Here is a 17,637-nt window from a genome sequence, read left to right as displayed (position 1 = left end):
TGGTCAAATTTTCCCATTTGCTGAATGCAAACAGATAATTTTGTTTGTGATCTCTCGACAAAATGGATTTTTTCTTTTATGATATGCTTTCCTATGACAACTAAACATTGTTGTAGTGTAATAAAAAAGTTACTTTCCTTCTGAAAGGCACAGTCAATTAAGATTTCTTAACAATAGCTTGCAGGAGGTCCAATTTTTTGTTGCAATGTATATGTTCAGCCATGCATGGAAACGATGTACATTGTAAGTTTATTTTTGCGAAGAGTCGTCTTATACGAAACCAGTCATTGCAAATGACATAGTCCCCATGAAGGGGAAAATTTTGACTATTGCAGTTATGTACCGTTGTCGTTGACTGTTAATGACAGATTAATCATGTAGAAGTGAAATTGATCAAAGTATATCCAGAAAATGCTGAGAAACTATTAACCTTGTATTGATGTGCATGGCATGTGCACTGTCGATAGCACGAATGGAATTAGTTTAGCGAAATTAGTGTAATACATGTAGTTTGGTAAAAGATGTGACTATATGTTGTGCAGTGTTTTGTTAAGGCCGGTACCCAGTTTCATTGCAACTACACAATAAAAATCAACATTTCCATCCATGGCTCAATTTATCGTATATATTTGCAGGAAGGACTTACCTTGACTGTTGGACACACTGACAGGAGCTGCATTACACTTTACAGCACTGAAAAATGGCCATTAAAGTATTTCTCATCATTTTTTTGGTTGGTAAGTGACCAGGAACTGTTAATTATTAGTGAAAAAGACAATCCTATTTTAATGATAGAACTGCGTACACGAAAACTTCTTTATATTCCTGTTTCAGATAGAGTGAACTGAACGGCAGGTACAAAGAGGGTGTCAAAGCAAGGTGTCTTGGCACTCCAAGCAGGGTGGCATTGTGTAGATAGAGCTAGTACCTCAGCTACTAGCTGTCGTGCGCTTGCTCAATTTGGTGATTCACCACAGAGACTGTTTCGTTACACTGAGAGAAGGATGACTTATAGCTAGTGAGGGTTTGATAATTTAATATGTATGATAAATATGCTTGTGGCAAAATTCACAGAATATTGCAAAGAGTAGATTAGCATATATCATAATTTTGTTACAAATTTGGACCACGTTCATCATGTGTGAGCCTTATTTTCATCAACCATGAAAGTTTCTCAAAGAGAAATGATGCTTCGGCATTGGTATACGCCATTGCTTTGAGTGTGCAGTGTGTATGCAACATATCAAATTAAATTAGTTTTTATTTCTTTCAAAATCATACAATATGCAATGCTGACAACTAGAAGTTGCAAAAAAAATAAACAATTATAAAATATATGAACTTTAGGAAAGAAATAAGCAGGCAGAAAGCCATCACTGCTGTTCTGCAAACTCAAGTTTTAGCAGACAAGTACGATGGAAACAATCTTTATCGAAAATGGTGACTGAAGAGTCTTGAATGTTTCCTCAACAGCTTCTGCCTCCATTCCTTGTATGGGTAATGGGTGCCCAGACTCAGTGGAAGCGGTGGCACCCTGGTCGGCCAAAGTGTTCGGCGACTGTATGAGAGAGGCTATCCGGTCACTGCGGATGAGTAAGGACAACTGCACGTACGTATATTGTACAAAGATAAATTGTGCATGTATCGATAGTGGTGCAGTGGGTGTGTTCGAGGAAATGTAAATTACACGGTAGAATAAACCAAATCGGGCAAATTCAATTCAAGAAGAGGTACTCATCACAAATTTTGGTCTCAGTGCTGCGCTATTCTTCACATATCAATTGAATTTTTTGAGTACGCGAACTACAGGAGCAGGGATGAAATTAGACGAAATGATAATGATAAATTTCTTCCAATACTGTTATATTGTTGCATCTTCACGTTATCGGTTGGTTTTGGTGAAGTCCTTCAAGGTTTTATGCAAAATCGTGAAGCTCATTAAATATGCAAATTATACATTAGCTGAAATGCAAACTACGTAGTACTATTAAAACGAAATTGTCTCGGCACTTGAGCTCAAACTGGCAAAGTATGAGAATACCAGTCATACCATGGAGGTAGAAAGAGCTATCTCCATGGCCATACAGTTAGGCAGTGGTTGCTTGTGCAAGCACTTGTAATGTGAAGCCAAGACACACCAAAAATTGGAAATGTACAAAATCAGGAACCTTGTACAATTTGCAAGGAAAGCCCGTACAGATATAAAACATAGGGCCAAAGTCCCTGAAGCTACTATAGACATGGATACAAAATTAAGTATTTCCTGACTCTATGAAATTATCTCACTAAGGTCATCCTAGGGACATGTAAACCAAATATTAAAGCGGTCTAACCAGCGGTTTTGAAAAAACAAGCGACTCAACAGTTGACAGAGCTCTGCTGTGTTATGTAGAGAATAACCTTTTGTGACACATGTATTGATGAAGAAGGTGGATATCTTTGATAGCTCATTTCAGGATGACCTGACCAAAAATGGAAAAAATTCCGTAAAAATACAGATTTGCATATTTCAACAGACTACCGGTATATTAGTCTATAATAGCAAATAAACGAGAGTTAATTACATTCTAATTAAAGTAAACAAGACTTGCTTAAATCAAGATTTACGTCATAAAAAAACAGCATATCTGTCAGGTTATAAAGAATCTTGAGCTGGTTATCTTTAATATCAGTATTTTCATTCTATTATTAAACCAAGCACATTTTAACTTTCAAATTAACATTGTAAGTTCTGTTGAATAAGTTGAGACTGTAGGTACTCAGAGAAAGCACACTGAAAAGACAAATGTTTGAAACTTAAGCTGTTCAAGGTCATCAAAAGCATCATAAGGAATCATGTTACACTTTCATTGCACGTTTTCACAGATTGCATAATTGCTATAAATAGCACATGAGGAATCGTACAGCCCAGCTTTACCATAAAACCCTATCACTTTGACCACTCTTTTAATTGACCACTCTATTTTTTTCCTCAAAAAGTAATCTTATTTTATCCTTACCAAGTCAACCATAAATGGAAATTAGAACTTTCTCTATCTCTATTTATTTGACCACCCTATCATGACAAACTATTATGAACAATTTCTTTTAGATAACATAAATGGTGGTTCAGAATATATCAAAGTTGGGATTCAGGAAAGTTGCCTTTATATGTTTAATCCTCAATTCACTATGAACTGTCAAAAAAGTTGAACTTTCTGATAATTCCACACTAAAATTATTTTGGCTTTGAGGATTTCCTAATTAATTCAATTATTTAAAAACATATTAATTATTTTTTTCTGGGTGAATTGATAGGGTTTATACAGTACAAGAATTACAAACAATGTAAGTCAAACGTTAACCAAAAATGACAAAAATTCCTTAACAATACACATTTGCATATTTCATCACAATTTGAACAAATCTAAGTTGGGTTATCCTTAGGGACCTGTATACCAAATAACAAAGCTGTCTGACCAGCGGTTATGAAGAAGAAGATTTTTTACAAAAAACACCTTTTTTGGCATTAATTTGCCTATTTTCAACAATATCAAAAAATAAAAAAAACAGTTTCTCAAAATCATATTTTTCATCTACACAACAAATATCAAATCAGTAAGTACTGCGGTTCTCAAGATATTTGAGTGGACGGACGCCTCACAAACGGACATACATACATACATACATACATACATACATACATACATACAGACTGACGACGGACGCCGGACGGATACCCATCCCAATAGCTTCTATAGACTATAGTCTACAGTAGCTACAGATATAAAACTAAAATAATCTCTCTACTTACCCACTGACCTCATCATGTAATACAGTATCCATTTGATCTATACATTTTTCTCCTTTGTGTTGTTGTTTCTAATGTGTCTCTTCTTTAGGGGCCGTCGATAATAAAAGCTGACGCACAAGGAAAGTAATTCCTTCGTTTTACTTGAAACCCCCTCCCCCCCTCAAAACGAAAGTTCTTATGCGAAATCAATTTCGTATTATGATGCCGATTCTGACAAACCCACAAGTATCTCTCCCTCTCCGAACTGCACGCCAATGAAAAAATACCGGAAGTGCACATTAAGGCCAAAGTAATTAAATTCTTTGTTTTGTGTCCACTCAAAATGGGAAAAGGTACGCGCCTAAGCGGCTGAAAAACACACACAAGAAAATTAACACAATGTAATTTGATTGCAGCAAGTAAAAAAATTGTAACAAACTTTTTAGTTCAGAAAAGCTAAGCGGGTATGTCCTAAATTTCCTATTCAAATACACTGTGTGTGTTTTTCATGAAAACTTAAAAAACCTAAGCGGGCGGGGACGCAAAACAAAGAATTTCATTACTTTGGCCTAATTAATAAACCTTCACTTTACGCGTTTCACTCTTTGAGACAGAATATTTCAATGTATTTCGTACGTAGAGAAACGTTTCACGTACTTGTTTCACTTTGAAAAAGCATACAAGTTTTTATTTAACATTTATGTCTTTTCGTTGTCTCTTTTGTCTCCGTATTTTGTGGTCATTCTGTTCTCGATGAACGCGAAGGTAGTATTGTGTTCTCGCCGCAAAGTCGCACTTCAAAAAACAAGAGGAAAATCCTTATGCGATTTTGACGCACACACAACGAATGAGCTTTTATCCCCCCCCCCCCCTAAATGAAAGAATTACGTTTATTGTGCGTCAGCTTTTATTATCGACAGCCCCTTAGTCTGTCTTTTCTCATTTTTGACTTATTTATTTTAGGAATGACCTGGTAAGTGCAAAGGTATGTGTTCTCAACGCTGGAGAAACGTGCAGTGACAATCAAGCAACCAATGTTGAAGATACAATGTCGACAGTCCTTGGGGCGTACGCACTTGGAATCTTATTTGGTTACCTTCCCGTCTTTTGCTTTGCAAATTATACTACAATGCCTGATTTCAGCAGCGTGTCGGACGCAGACATATCTGTGTGCAGAGATGGCTATGTTGCCGAAGTGACGAAGTGTTCCGAAAACCTTGAAAGAATTTTCCGAGCTGATCCACTGGATACCAGTCTGTGCGAGTAAGTATGTGTAGGAAATTACAAAGTCTAATAGTCGCAAGTGCACATTGTGAGGCGATTATCTGACAAAAATCTACATTACAAGTGGCCCAGGGAGTCTTTTGGCTAAATTTCTGCATCCCTGCATAATACAGCATTTGCAGAGGTTTTCTACTTTAGTATTCCTCTATTGCAGTTAAAGGTATACAGTCACCTGTAATCTAAATATGCCCATATATGGTCAATGGGGCGTTCCTTTGTATTCAAAATGTCCGTGTGAGAGCGCTGTGTTTATAAAGCGGCCACTCGCTTAAAATCTGTGATTGGTTAGATTTTCTCTTTCCATGGTAACTGTGGCAAAATTGGAACAGGTGACAGTATACCTTTAATCCCTTTATGCTACGCTGAACCAACAATTGACATTGACAAAGATAAGTATATTTGCCAGAGTGCAGAAATCTCAGCTTGTCATATTGATTGCTTCAGTATCAGTAATAATTTATATGACGATTGTCCATAATTTTTAATCGGCTTTTCTGCTTTACTTTGTTCATGTTGTTGTGCAAAATCTGATATTAAAAGTACACATCTTGAAAGCTATGTGCTTTAGGTTTATCAGAGATGAATTTGTGTACTTATCAAATATGTTATCTCCAAAATTTTTATTGAAAGGTTAAGTTGAAACTTTTAGTCATTATAGAAGACAGTTTTGCGCAACTGAGGGGTTGGGTTAGTAGAAATCATGACAACCTAAATCTTTTGCCGCGAGGTGGCTGCTTGGATCATCAATAAATTGTTTAATATACCCGAAAACTTGCACCCAAAGGGCATGCTGAAAATGGAAATGGCAGGAAATGAAAGTGCCAGAAAGTATTCGGAAAGGAATTTGAGATTCAATAAATTTTGCAATGCCAATTTTTTTCAGATCCCCGGCATGTTGTAAATTTTTTCAAGTCCCCCTCCCTGAAGTCCCACCCCAACTCCAGAGGTGTTTGTGAATGCAGCCTTATTTACAGCAGTCATGTTACATGGAGACTGTGTGTAAATACCCATTGTGTGCATGACATATTGAAAGAATGAAATGTGGATACTATAGTAAATATCTTATTACATCTAATAATGAAAAGTTTAAGTTTTTCACACTTTTGTTGGCTAAAGCTCTGAAAGCTGTAAAGTTGAAAATACATGTACCATCTCATTCAATTAGACTACTGTGAGCACATATACAACATTTCATTCAAGGAGACCAGTACATATATGCCAATTCTTGTTCAATGAGACCAGCCTAAATATTATATCACATGCAATGATAGATGTATTCAACGAGACTAGCATGTACCAATCTCGTTCAATGAGACAATAATGTACATTTACAATTCCTCGTCCATGTGGACTGGTGTGTACCACATGCCATCTCAGACAATGTGTACAGAAGATAGCCCCGGAAGATACAACAGCAGCAACTTCACACACGAACATAGTCGGGAAAATTACAACAAGTCGCAGAAGGCTCTCTATTGTCAGTGAAAAAATTACCGCCAAATTCAGCCACTCATGTCACTCTACTCAAACTACAATGTCACCAGAAGCCGGGTGGGTAGGAAACGGCACGGCGCTCATCTCCGACAGTCAATGTCTATGGACGGTAGACAGTGAATGAGTCAGGAGGATGTGTTTTTTGCAACAACTTCCTATGTAATTGATTTGTTTACATTTTTATTCAAAAAAGGGTGCAACCAAATAAAAATCTGCAAAATCATGCACTACTTTGCAAAATGCAAGACAAAAGATAATGTTTGAAGAGTTAAAGGTAGGTTTTGACTTGGTTTGGATATCGGAAACAAGCATATTTTCATATGGCCTTATTTCTTCAATCTTCGTAATGTTTCTCCACCATCCATCTTCAGACTATTTGAGAACTCGAACTGTTAAAGGTATACAGTCACTTGTCATCTAAATATGCCCATATATGGTCAAAGGGGTGTTCCTTGGTATTCAAAATGCTCATGTGAGGGTAATGTTTTTAAAAAGCAGCCACCAGCTTAAAATCTGTGATTGGTTAGATTTTCTCTTTCCATGGTAACTGTGGCAAAATTGGAACAGGTGACAGTATACTTTTAATGGTCAGATGTCGATCAGTAACCGTGATATCTTTGTCACCATTCTTCTTTCGTAGGGTATTAAACGACGCTTCTAGATGTGAGGTTGACACTACGAAGGAATTCTGCCCTGATATTCCTGTCGAAGACAACACTTGGGAAGATGTTCTGGACCAAGCTCGGGATGCCAACTTCTACTGCGAAGGTGGGGTGTCAGCTGCAGACGATATCCTGAAGGCTTGGCGCCAAACAAATCAAGTGATCTCGGTGCTGTGTGCCGCATCTTTGACCTTGTGGCGATACATGTAGTTATATGTTAAAGGAAGGGGTCATCCCGTCTGTGCCTGTGCGATCTCCTATGAATGTCAAGCATATAGTTCACAAGTTTTGAATTTGTCCAATTAAATCACTGCTTTGCCAAAAACTTTAGTTGCGTTCCTTCTTTCACATGAAGCAGCTTTGACTGCGATCACTAGTTTCAGCACAGAGGCGATTTTAAACTGTCGATATGTTGTGCACAGCAGCAGACCCATAGAACCAAAACATACGCACAGTCTCAGAACGAGCGACCCCCTCGCTTTTCTAGAATATCGCCCCACAATGGTTTTTTCAGTTCAAATACATGGCTATTTTCCCTGATTTTCATGACATGTGTATCTTTCCAAATATTTCTAATATATACTTTTCAGCTGACATTAGTGTTAACTATTTTGAGAAATCAACATGGCTACAATTGTTTAGTTTTTTCTGCAGATTTTTTCCCTATTTTATGATAACCTCTCATTCACAATGTTTAATGTTCAACCAGTAAGTCGGGCAGTTTAGAAGTAACTTACTTTCCTGCAGCTTAGCAGCAAAATGTTTTATAACACATATTGTCTAAACAGTCTTTTGTCACTTGGATATACGGTCATGTGGTAGGCATTCTTTTGGTGCTGAAACATGCAAAGAGCATGTTACCGGTTATCAGTTCTGAACAACTTGATTGGAGAAGTTTGAAAGTACCACCAATGCATGGCCACATTCTAGAACATGTAAAGAAGATTACTGTATATTCTGCGACAGACACAAGTGATGATAGCAGAGGAACCCAGGTTGAGGAACTTCTGGATTTTTGGTCGAGAAAATTTGATGTGGTGTGTTTAATACAAAGCACATATTGACCGGCTATATTTGGGTAACAGCATACCATTTGTTTTTGTCTGTCCTGAGAGTTGCCAAAAACAGTCTGTTCCCATGGCCTATGGCTTTGTGAAACAGACAGACTGTGTTAGAGTGACTCTCAGGCCAACGGGCAATAAACCTTTGCTGCCACCGTCATGGCAAGTCAATCTATCTATGCTGTTAACCACTAAATCTTATGTTGGCTTTCTGAAAAATACAGCAAGCATTATCATTCTAATACCATTGTCAAAAGTATAAACATGGTGCAAGTTTACAATTTAATTTCTCAATGATAAGATTTTCTCGATCTCACAAAAAATATGCAATAACATTAGATATGCAAAGTTATTATGTTAAAATGATTTTATGTTAAATGATTTTATTACTGTTCGAGTAAGGAAAATGTTCCAATCAACCTCTCAAAAAAAAACGCAAGAAAAATGGAAAACTATATTTTCATGTTTTCCCTTGTCTGTTTTATAGATATTATCCTGGTGACTGGAATAAAGAAATTGTTACTTTTCAACTTTTCTGATTATTTTCTTGTATTGTAGCACCTTCAAAGTCTGTTCTGAATTAAAATCAGATCTAGTATAGGAGAGTTTACTCAGAAACTGATGGCTATAATGTTTTTAATTATCAAGCGATGTACCCAGGATGTGTGACCCCATGTAGCTATGTTACAAGGATGTGTGACCTTGTGTAGGTGAATTGCCAGGATCCATGTAGCAATGTTACAAGGATGTGTGACCTTGTGTAGGTGAATTGCCAGGATGACCCCTCTTTAGCACTACCGCCTGGATGTATGGTATCCTGTCACAGGGAACGTGGTAATTTGTTTGTTGTTTGTTCATATAATTGAAAAAAGGACAACATCTACCAGGTAGTGGTTGCTGTTGTTTAAACCATATATCATTGCAAATAATTGAAAACGTAGGGAGATACTGACATAGAGCACTGGGCTGACCATCAAACTGCATACACATGATACACTGTATACATAGGAAGGAATGTAATGCACATTAACATGTCACAACATGTAACGCAACTACAATTGCAACTATAGCTAGGAGAACTTATATTATGACCTGCAACAACAACCAGATTACTAAGTTCCCTGTTGTGTCCTACATCTTCCACCACAAACCTGGATGGGTGACGTATCATACACCTCCAGTGTTGGGTAACAACATGGTTGACCTCTCCAATCCCTCTAGGTTGTCAGGGAGGCATCAGCTCATGAGGTTTTACCAAGGACAACAAATGTAGCTGCTTCTGGACAGAAAAATTCTTCTGTTTCTTAACTCCTTGCTTCTGACGTACTTGCGGTTCACTTTATTGCAGTTACACCGTACTCCATCGCTGATTTCACAGCAAAGAATTGGATTCTCAAGCTAAAGCATGAGCCAGTCACAAGAACTGATTTCTACCACAATTTCAAATTTGTAAGATTGTCATCAAAATTTATTTCAATAGGAAACAAAGGAATTCTTGAAGATGACAAAATGCTGACAACAGGTGTACACACATGGGGCATTCTTGTTTACCCTGTGGTGTAAACACTAGAATCCAAAACTTTACAATCATAAAGTTATCATGGAATTTACAATACTAAAATTCATTCAATCCCAGAAAATCCATTGTATGATTATTTTTGTCTTTGCTATATGCTACATATCGGTAAAATTTTCCCCATGCAAATAAATTCTGTAGCCTTGAGTCTTGGAGCTTTTTCCACTTTTTCTAATACATATTTAAATCAAGCCAAACCATTCAAACCAATGAGGTCATAGTAGGGCAGACTATTAAATGAAGGGATGCTTGAGATGAAAGTTTAGCAAATTTTTCATATTTGGAAAGTACTGTACATGAAGCGATATTTGTCATTCAAAATGGCTACCATTTTCTACCTCAACCCTTTGCACTCAGTTTGGCTGTAGACCTCCACATGGTGCCATAAGTCTTGGCATTTGATTTTTGCTTGAACGAGGATGTCTTTTATGTTTGTATTCCTTTTATATGTATGATACATTTTTCTGGAAATGATGTGGCCAGTGTGTGACCACACTGAACCCCTGAAAAATGCATATTTGAAAATAGAAATATTTTGGGAAAAAAAATCCCCGTTGACCTACCTATTCTATTTATGAAAACCATGTTATCGTAATAGTACAATTTATTTTTTTGGCCTTACAGCAAACACTTTGTTTTTCAAAATGATTCAGTACAAACTATAAAATGGCACGAAATAGAAGATTTTTGAACAATGATGTGATTGTAAAATACTGGTAATAATTTGAAGCATACTTTCTTCATTGAATTGTGATTCAAAGTTGCCTTTATGTAATGTCATTACACAATTCATTGCATTGATACTTTTGAATTTTGTGTCACTCGGTCTCTGCTGCTGTTTTGTTCATAAATCTTTGAATTTTACCAGTTTTGACAGTAATTTATAGCCATTCTTGACTTGCATTGGAAAAGAAGTCAAATTTTAGCATATCCATTCTAACCTGAGTTATTTAGAGTTGGTGTTACTGGTATATTTCAATACTATAGACAGAATACGGCTGTTGAGGGTTGGAATTATGAAATTGCTTATATGTAGTGACTGAAAATCGATGTCAACACACATGCAACATCGGTACTCTAGCAAGGTCACTGTTATTAACAAGTATAAAAATATATAGTTTATCAATCAAATGTTTGTTACAATACAGAAGAGAATACGTTGTATTAAGAGCAACTGCTGCATTAAATGGGATCTCAATAATTTGTCCCCATGTATTAATATGCTAGATTTCAATAGGGGTACCCGTTAGGTTTTCCGTGATTGGTGCATTTGGCTGTTTATTTGTCAGACCAATCTGTGATATCTTTGACAGGTGCATAAACCCTACACCCTGTGGTATTACATTTTCCGTTAAATTGTGGGTTAGCCCGCATTATTACAAGGAAACTGCTGTACCTTCAGGCAAGTCTATTTGACGATAAATGTTCTGTGTTGATATGTTGATGAAAGTGGTCATCAACATGGTATAATGTCACGTCCGATCTAATACTGTACAATTCACTTGGAAACTGACAATTTGGAAGTTTGGAAGTTGTACACATGGCAGACAGTGCAGTGGTACAACATATCATCAAGACAACGTACAAGACAACAAAGTCTGATGCTTATACACTGAACGTTACAATTGATTCAAAAAGCAGCTGCTCGTCAGCATTTCACTTTGAGGTATTCTACAACTTGTAAAGCCTACACAAACACAAAACATATCAAAGATAAATTTTCATCATTAGAAACATGTACAACAAACCTAGAGATGAAATTTGAACATTAAACACATGCATCACCAGGATATCCCAGTCACTGCATACAAGCAATTCTACACCCGTATTTGTATTGCTCGCAGGTTCGGGCATACAATCACACTCATTCTATTTGGATTTTAAAGCTTCTCTGGCCTTATCTATCGCTTCTACTGTTGGTATACCATCTGGAAGATCAAGTAGTGACAACTCGTCCTTCAGGATACTCTCTGCTTCATCTGCAATACAGAATGACAAAACCACATTATTCATCTCTTCTGCCTGGCCATTAATTGCAGCCGCAGATGTGCAGAAACAAAACTGACAGTGATTTTTTATGAACTTAATGAATCATGTTTCTATTCTAGTGATTGAACTCACAAAATATTAGTCAACATGGACATTCTTCAAGCTATTTTCCTTTATTTTTGCAAAATCTCAGTTTTCCCGGTACTAGGAAAACAGTTCTCTTTCCATGAGTATCTGGCTGTACAGGATGCATGAATCCTGACCAATGGCATTACATTTTCAGTTGCACTGTGGATTAGGTTACAGACCACAATGTACAGTCATGTAAAGTTACAAAAATGGCAAAATCACCATGACATTAAGAATGTTTACCACACACACACACACAATGATGGTCTTACCTTTCATTCTGGCTATCTTGGTTCCATATGACAAATCATACTGATAGCCAAGAATAAAAGTTAGTGGAACTAATGGTGCCAACAGCCTTGGATTTTTACCTTTCAAAGCCCTGGAGAGAGAGAGAGAGACTTATAGTTATTGATGATTTTTCTGTTTGTGAAGACATATAATTCAATCTAATGTGCACCTTACAATTGTCTCCATTGAATTTGATGAATTTTTTTAAATTCACAAAATTTGGCTCACATGTATTTTGGATGAAATAATATCCAGTCTGTTTTGATTGAATGCTAGATGCACAACCTAGCATTACAGTGGAGATACAACTATAAAGAGAAACCAAATGAACAGATAAAGAGCAAAAAAAAGCAGTGTCCCTATTGGCCTCTGGCCACCACTTTCCACTTACCCAGCAGTCATACCTAATAAGCAGACACCATAGAAACTTCCCCACCAGTAAAATAGATCTCTAGCTCTGGCAATCTGCATCGCCATTTGTCGTTCTCGCATGACATTCTGCATCATGAGTTGCCTCTCCATCTGTTAGCAATTATGGATACAAAGATTTTCACAAACCGAGTCATGGAGATGCTGATACCATGTGAGGGCGCTGTGCATGACTGACCCTCCTGATAGTATATTTTAGTTAAAAAGAATTTTTCTATAATCAAGTTATTTTTCTTGATTGCTTTTTTTTTCATGAATACAATCCAGCTAGTACATATTTGCCCATGCATCCAGTCATAAACACCATTCAATCACTATATACGAGTAAACAATAGCATCAACGACACTTTGCTCACATTTGGCTAGATGTGGCAGCTAGGCCTAAGTGAGTTGTGCATACAATATTTAATAGTTTCTATGGGCCTTAGCTTGTAATAATCATAATGTCAGGCAAGTGCATTTGAATACACTTTGATGCATAGTCCATCAAATACCAAGGCCTTTTTTTGTGATGGTTGGCAGCTGTTGCAATGGACACACACACATACAACACCATGCGACCTGGTATGTCAAAATTAGTGATACAACCTACCTCAGCGGGGAAAATTGCCCCCCCCCCCCCATTTACCATATAAGCTCTCTTTGGTCAAGTTTTGAAGTTTCAGGCATTTCAGTGTGTAAATATCATTTTTGCTATGAGAAGATTAAAGGCCCTATAGCTGTATCTTTTTCGCATTATTTTTGTGATTTTACTTCCAAACTAAAACAAGTTCATTGGAATGTACTCATTGAGGGGTGTTTACAGGTAGAATAGACTGTCCACTGGGACTACATGTGCAATTTTGAGCAAGATAAATAATAAATGTTTGCCCAAACATAAAATGGTGCCCTCATGCAAATAAAGCAAAAACACAGTACGCAGTGCATAGATGCATTGGAATCTTCACAGAAACAACAGAGTAGTCCAATATAATGCATAGTGCTGAATGTTTTCCACTGGGACACCATATGCTATGTTTTCTTTGTAATATTACCAATTTTTTAAAAATGGTGGGAAATCAAAATAACAGTTAAAATTTAAATTTAGCTGTCCAATTTTTCAGTGGTAAAAGACTACATGTATATCCTTTAAATCTGTAGAATTTAAAGGAAACCAGAGAAAAAAGAAAGCCTTCATCAGGTCGACAAATTTCAAGAGTTACAGCTACAGGGGCTTTAACCCTTTCACCCCGAGTTTCCTGTATACAGGTCCAACTTTACCATAGAAAACAATGGATTTGGAACAAACCATGGTGGTGAAAGGGTTAATATAGCAGAGCTCTCCCTGACTTTACACTGACTTTTTCTTTACAAATATTTCTGAAGTTAAAACACTGCTTTCACTGGCTGGGTTCTTTACAGGACATATCACATGTGCATGTTTTGACATACTGGTAGGGCAAAGGTCAATAAAAGGTTACTCACCGTCATTCTCTGGGTCTTCAACATGAACTCTTGGCTCTTTACCATGTTCTCATCCATCACCTTTGTCATTGGGTTACCCATGGTGCTTTGCAGACAGAGTTGTAGTACAAGAACTTGAACAGCTTAATTTTCTCCTCTCAGGTCTATGTTACCATAATTAGGAAACAAAGGAAACAAAAGTATGGACAGTCAAAATTGATCATGAAAAAATATCTTTAGATTGTTAGACATGATTTTATAGTCCATTATATTTTTATGATATATTTTCAATCCACTTGCTCAGCTTTTGCACACTTTCTGTAACTTATGTGTCATTGCTTATGTACATGTTGCAATGATTTATCAAGGATAAACTGCAGAGGATGTCATGGGATAAAATGTCAAGCAAGTCCTCTCATTCTAATGCCACTACTGTTGCTGTGAAATATATTTTCAATCACATACTGGCTTTAGAGACAATTTGTATCACATAAATGACATTAACTGATCTCATTTTCATGGACTTCTGCACCATGTTATGATACTCTGGTAAAAAAATTACTGGAAATTGTTACTAGTAGATGTGCTAGAATTGGTAGAAAATAAACACTTGTAAGTTGTAATAATGTCATATAACTTCTCACTGACAATTCACTGATCTGGACAATTTTGTTTGTGTGCATATGAAGTGTTTTTGTCAAGGACAATACAAGGTTATATTACCGGAGTTCTCCTCGGAAATATCAATGCAATCTTTTCAGGGGACAGCATAAATGTTATCAGGGCTTCCAACCCATTTACCTATATATTACCCAAACATTAGCAAAAACACTGATATGTGTATGCATGTATGTATCCTACTCATCTATGAAGCACACAAGAACATGAAATCAGGCTATTTTATGAGAAGGTGGTCAGCCCATACAAATCTATATCCATATATGTATGTATGGTAAGCAAAATGTAGGATGTGTTTAGTCAATATGTGGGCTCTGACTGCATGGTTCCAAACTTTTCATGACCTGTACACGACCTAGTAGAATTTTGATGGTATGCAGTTTCAAAATTTAAAATTTTGCTGTGTGAAAAGTGCAAATTTTAGCTTGAAAAGAGTTCAGAGAATGTGGCTGTAGGTTAAAGAGTGCTAAATCGACCTTGTGGATTCACGCCAATGAAAAAAACTGGGACATAAGGTCATCTCAGGGCACAGATATGGCTAATAATTTACCTGGGAGACAAAACTACGGAGGTCAATCAGGATGCAGTATGGCAAAACTGGTACACAACCAAAAATTGTAGCATTCGACGACCGAGCTGTTGTCATACGTATATATCATTGCTGTTTTGACAATGATACCATGTGATATAACAGTGATTCTGACGGCAAGATTGACAGCAAAGTTACAAAAGGACGCTTATGGCATCATCACTAATTTGATCCATCGAGGTAATTGACCTTACTTCATATATAAAACTTCTGTGAAACTTTTATTTTGTCAAGTTGGCATGTCAACATGACTTGACATATGCCGCCACGAATATTGAAAGATTGCATGATTGCCAACGTGTGCTTTGGAAAATTTACCTCTGTTCTGTACTGAAGTGATGATTGAGAGTACTGAGTAGACTGAAAAGTCTGGCATGTGGTTACATGAGAATTCATGTTTATCATTATTCAGCTGTGCAGTATATGTGCATTTATGCCCAAAACTTATCAAAGAATGAGAAATTTTGCAGTTTGAAGAGAGGGAGGTCGAGATTTGCCAGTATATGAGTGTGCTTCCCCGATTGACAGTCACTCCATACAAGGCGAAGAGGCTATTAGTGATTGGATTTCATGCTCAGTGACGTAATTATTACGTAATTGTTTACAGTGTCAGACAATTTAATCTACCTGTCTGTATTCCAATGTGCATTTTGAAAGGACCGCTTTAGTGGTTGATGACTTTTGATTTAGCATTCTATTATCCTAATTTTGATCAGGAGGATTAGGAAAATGGAAGAATAAACAGAAAAAACAATAACCAAAAAACAAGAAAAAAGCAACAACGTAATTATTATGTTTACATTTAATATGTTCTCCATTCACTGTCCTGCTCTTTCAATCTTTGAGTTAGCTCGGATACGTCAGAGCCCTCACGCGACCTACGTCAGCCAAGCCAAGGCGAGTACTACCAGTACAAAACGACTTGGCTGCACCCCGGCGTACATTTCGTTTCTGTGATATTTGGTCAGAGTGACCAAGGTCATAGAAAAGCATTGGTCACATAATCTCGCTTCTACCTCCATGGTCAAAGTGTCGTATCAGTGTTGCGAGGAGACGGAACTATTCCTCAGGGCATTGCATAGTATTCCTAAATAGATTATTTACTTCAATTAACGTGCGCTTCGTCACCGCCATACGACCCATAAAATGATTAATCTGGCTTAGCTCTAGCCCTGCGTACAGGTCTGTGTGTTCCCGGCGTTATACTGCCTCCGCCAAAGAGGTCGTATAACGCCGGGAACACAAGACCTGTAGCAGGGCTAGCTTAGCTGCAGTACAGTAGCTCGAGGTTTTGCCTGGGTATTTGGGTCGGACGGTTTTTGCCGTCCGACCCAAATACCCAGGCAAAACCTCGAGCTACTGTACTGCAGCTAGAATAGCTTAGCTCTAGCCTAGCCCTACGAGTATGGCGAGAGTGTCCGGCTTTGGATACGCCGCCTCCTAGCCCTAAGAGTATAGCGAGAGTGTCCGGCTTTGGATACGCCGCCTCCCACCAAAGCCGGACACTCTCGCCATACTCGTAGGGCTAAGCTCCAGCCCTGCGTACGATATGCTGCGTGTTACCAGCGTTGGTGGGACACGCTGGGAGGAACATTGCTGCGGATCCGTAGCCCTACCACTCCCTTTGCTGGTTGTGTTGGCCCCACTCCCCCAACACAACCAGCAAAGGGAGTGGTAGGGCTACGGATCCGCAGCAAGGAGGAACACGGCATACTACTAGTATCGTACGCAGGGCTGGCTGCAGCTGAGCTCTCAGTCCAACAACACCATCAAAAATGTTGCAAGGGCGAACACGCGTACTCAGTAATTTGTCTGGAAAGAAAACGGGTTTCACTGTGAAAAACTAAGTTGAGCGTGGGGTTGTTTTCAATTAATCCTAACGTTCATGAAATAACTTACCTTGTTATAACCAGAACCGTCTAGAGAGATGTACACTGTCACTGGCCTGTTACCGAGGGTCCTTTTCTTGACTGGAGTTTTATTCACCTTTGGCCTCAGAGTTAACCTTTAACCTATATCGTACAGCGCCCTCAGTATTTTTTTGAGAACGACACGACACGACCCCGTCCTACATACAGGTACAGCCAACGCAGCTATTCGTGCAAAAAGGTATTCATATGCGGTTTTATAGCGGACGGGCAAATTAAAAGCAAATATAGCTGGCAGGAAGTAAAGTCAATATTTACTGTGAGAAGGGAAGAAATTTCAGTTTTTATAGTGAGTGAGGAGAAAATTCCTGC

General features: G+C 37.8%; 2 protein-coding genes across 3 annotated transcripts in view; one reads left to right on the top strand and one right to left on the bottom strand.

Moving 5' to 3' along the window:
- Positions 1 to 8,891, top strand: part of LOC139138879 (uncharacterized) — a 31,383-nt gene extending 22,492 nt beyond the window's left edge. The window contains exons 4-5 of the mRNA XM_070707454.1: positions 4,736 to 5,035; positions 7,191 to 8,891. Coding sequence (XP_070563555.1) covers positions 4,736 to 5,035; positions 7,191 to 7,422 — 532 coding nt within the window. The 3' untranslated portion in view covers positions 7,423 to 8,891. The remainder of the gene's footprint in view (positions 1 to 4,735; positions 5,036 to 7,190) is intronic.
- An 821-nt stretch (positions 8,892 to 9,712) lies between these two features.
- LOC139138878 (plasminogen receptor (KT)-like) lies at positions 9,713 to 17,421 on the bottom strand. 2 transcript variants are annotated; one of them, XM_070707452.1, is made up of 5 exons: positions 17,297 to 17,421; positions 14,152 to 14,294; positions 12,650 to 12,780; positions 12,240 to 12,349; positions 9,713 to 11,828 (listed from the first exon to the last, which is right to left on the bottom strand). In XM_070707452.1, exons 2-5 carry the CDS (start codon positions 14,230 to 14,232, stop codon positions 11,719 to 11,721), a joined length of 432 nt encoding a protein of 143 aa, XP_070563553.1. In that variant the 5' UTR covers positions 14,233 to 14,294; positions 17,297 to 17,421; the 3' UTR covers positions 9,713 to 11,718. The 2 variants fall into 2 exon arrangements, with proteins under 2 accessions (XP_070563553.1, XP_070563554.1); XM_070707453.1 differs by having other exon boundaries at positions 14,152 to 14,285; positions 17,297 to 17,383.
- Between the last annotated feature and the right edge of the window lie 216 nt (positions 17,422 to 17,637).

The sequence above is a fragment of the Ptychodera flava genome, chromosome 8, assembly GCF_041260155.1.
Source record: "Ptychodera flava strain L36383 chromosome 8, AS_Pfla_20210202, whole genome shotgun sequence".
NCBI lineage: Eukaryota > Metazoa > Hemichordata > Enteropneusta > Ptychoderidae > Ptychodera > Ptychodera flava.
This window is presented reverse-complemented; position numbering and strand designations above follow the sequence as displayed.

Excerpts from the sequence above, each read along its gene's own strand:
- LOC139138878 (XM_070707452.1), bottom strand. The coding sequence starts at position 14,232 with ATGGGTAACCCAATGACAAAGGTGATGGATGAGAACATGGTAAAGAGC. Across the intron at positions 12,781-14,151 it reads TGAAGACCCAGAGAATGACG|ATGGAGAGGCAACTCATGAT; the intron begins GTGAGTAACCTT and ends AATTGCTAACAG. Across the intron at positions 12,350-12,649 it reads TTATTAGGTATGACTGCTGG|GGCTTTGAAAGGTAAAAATC; the intron begins GTAAGTGGAAAG and ends CTCTCTCTCCAG.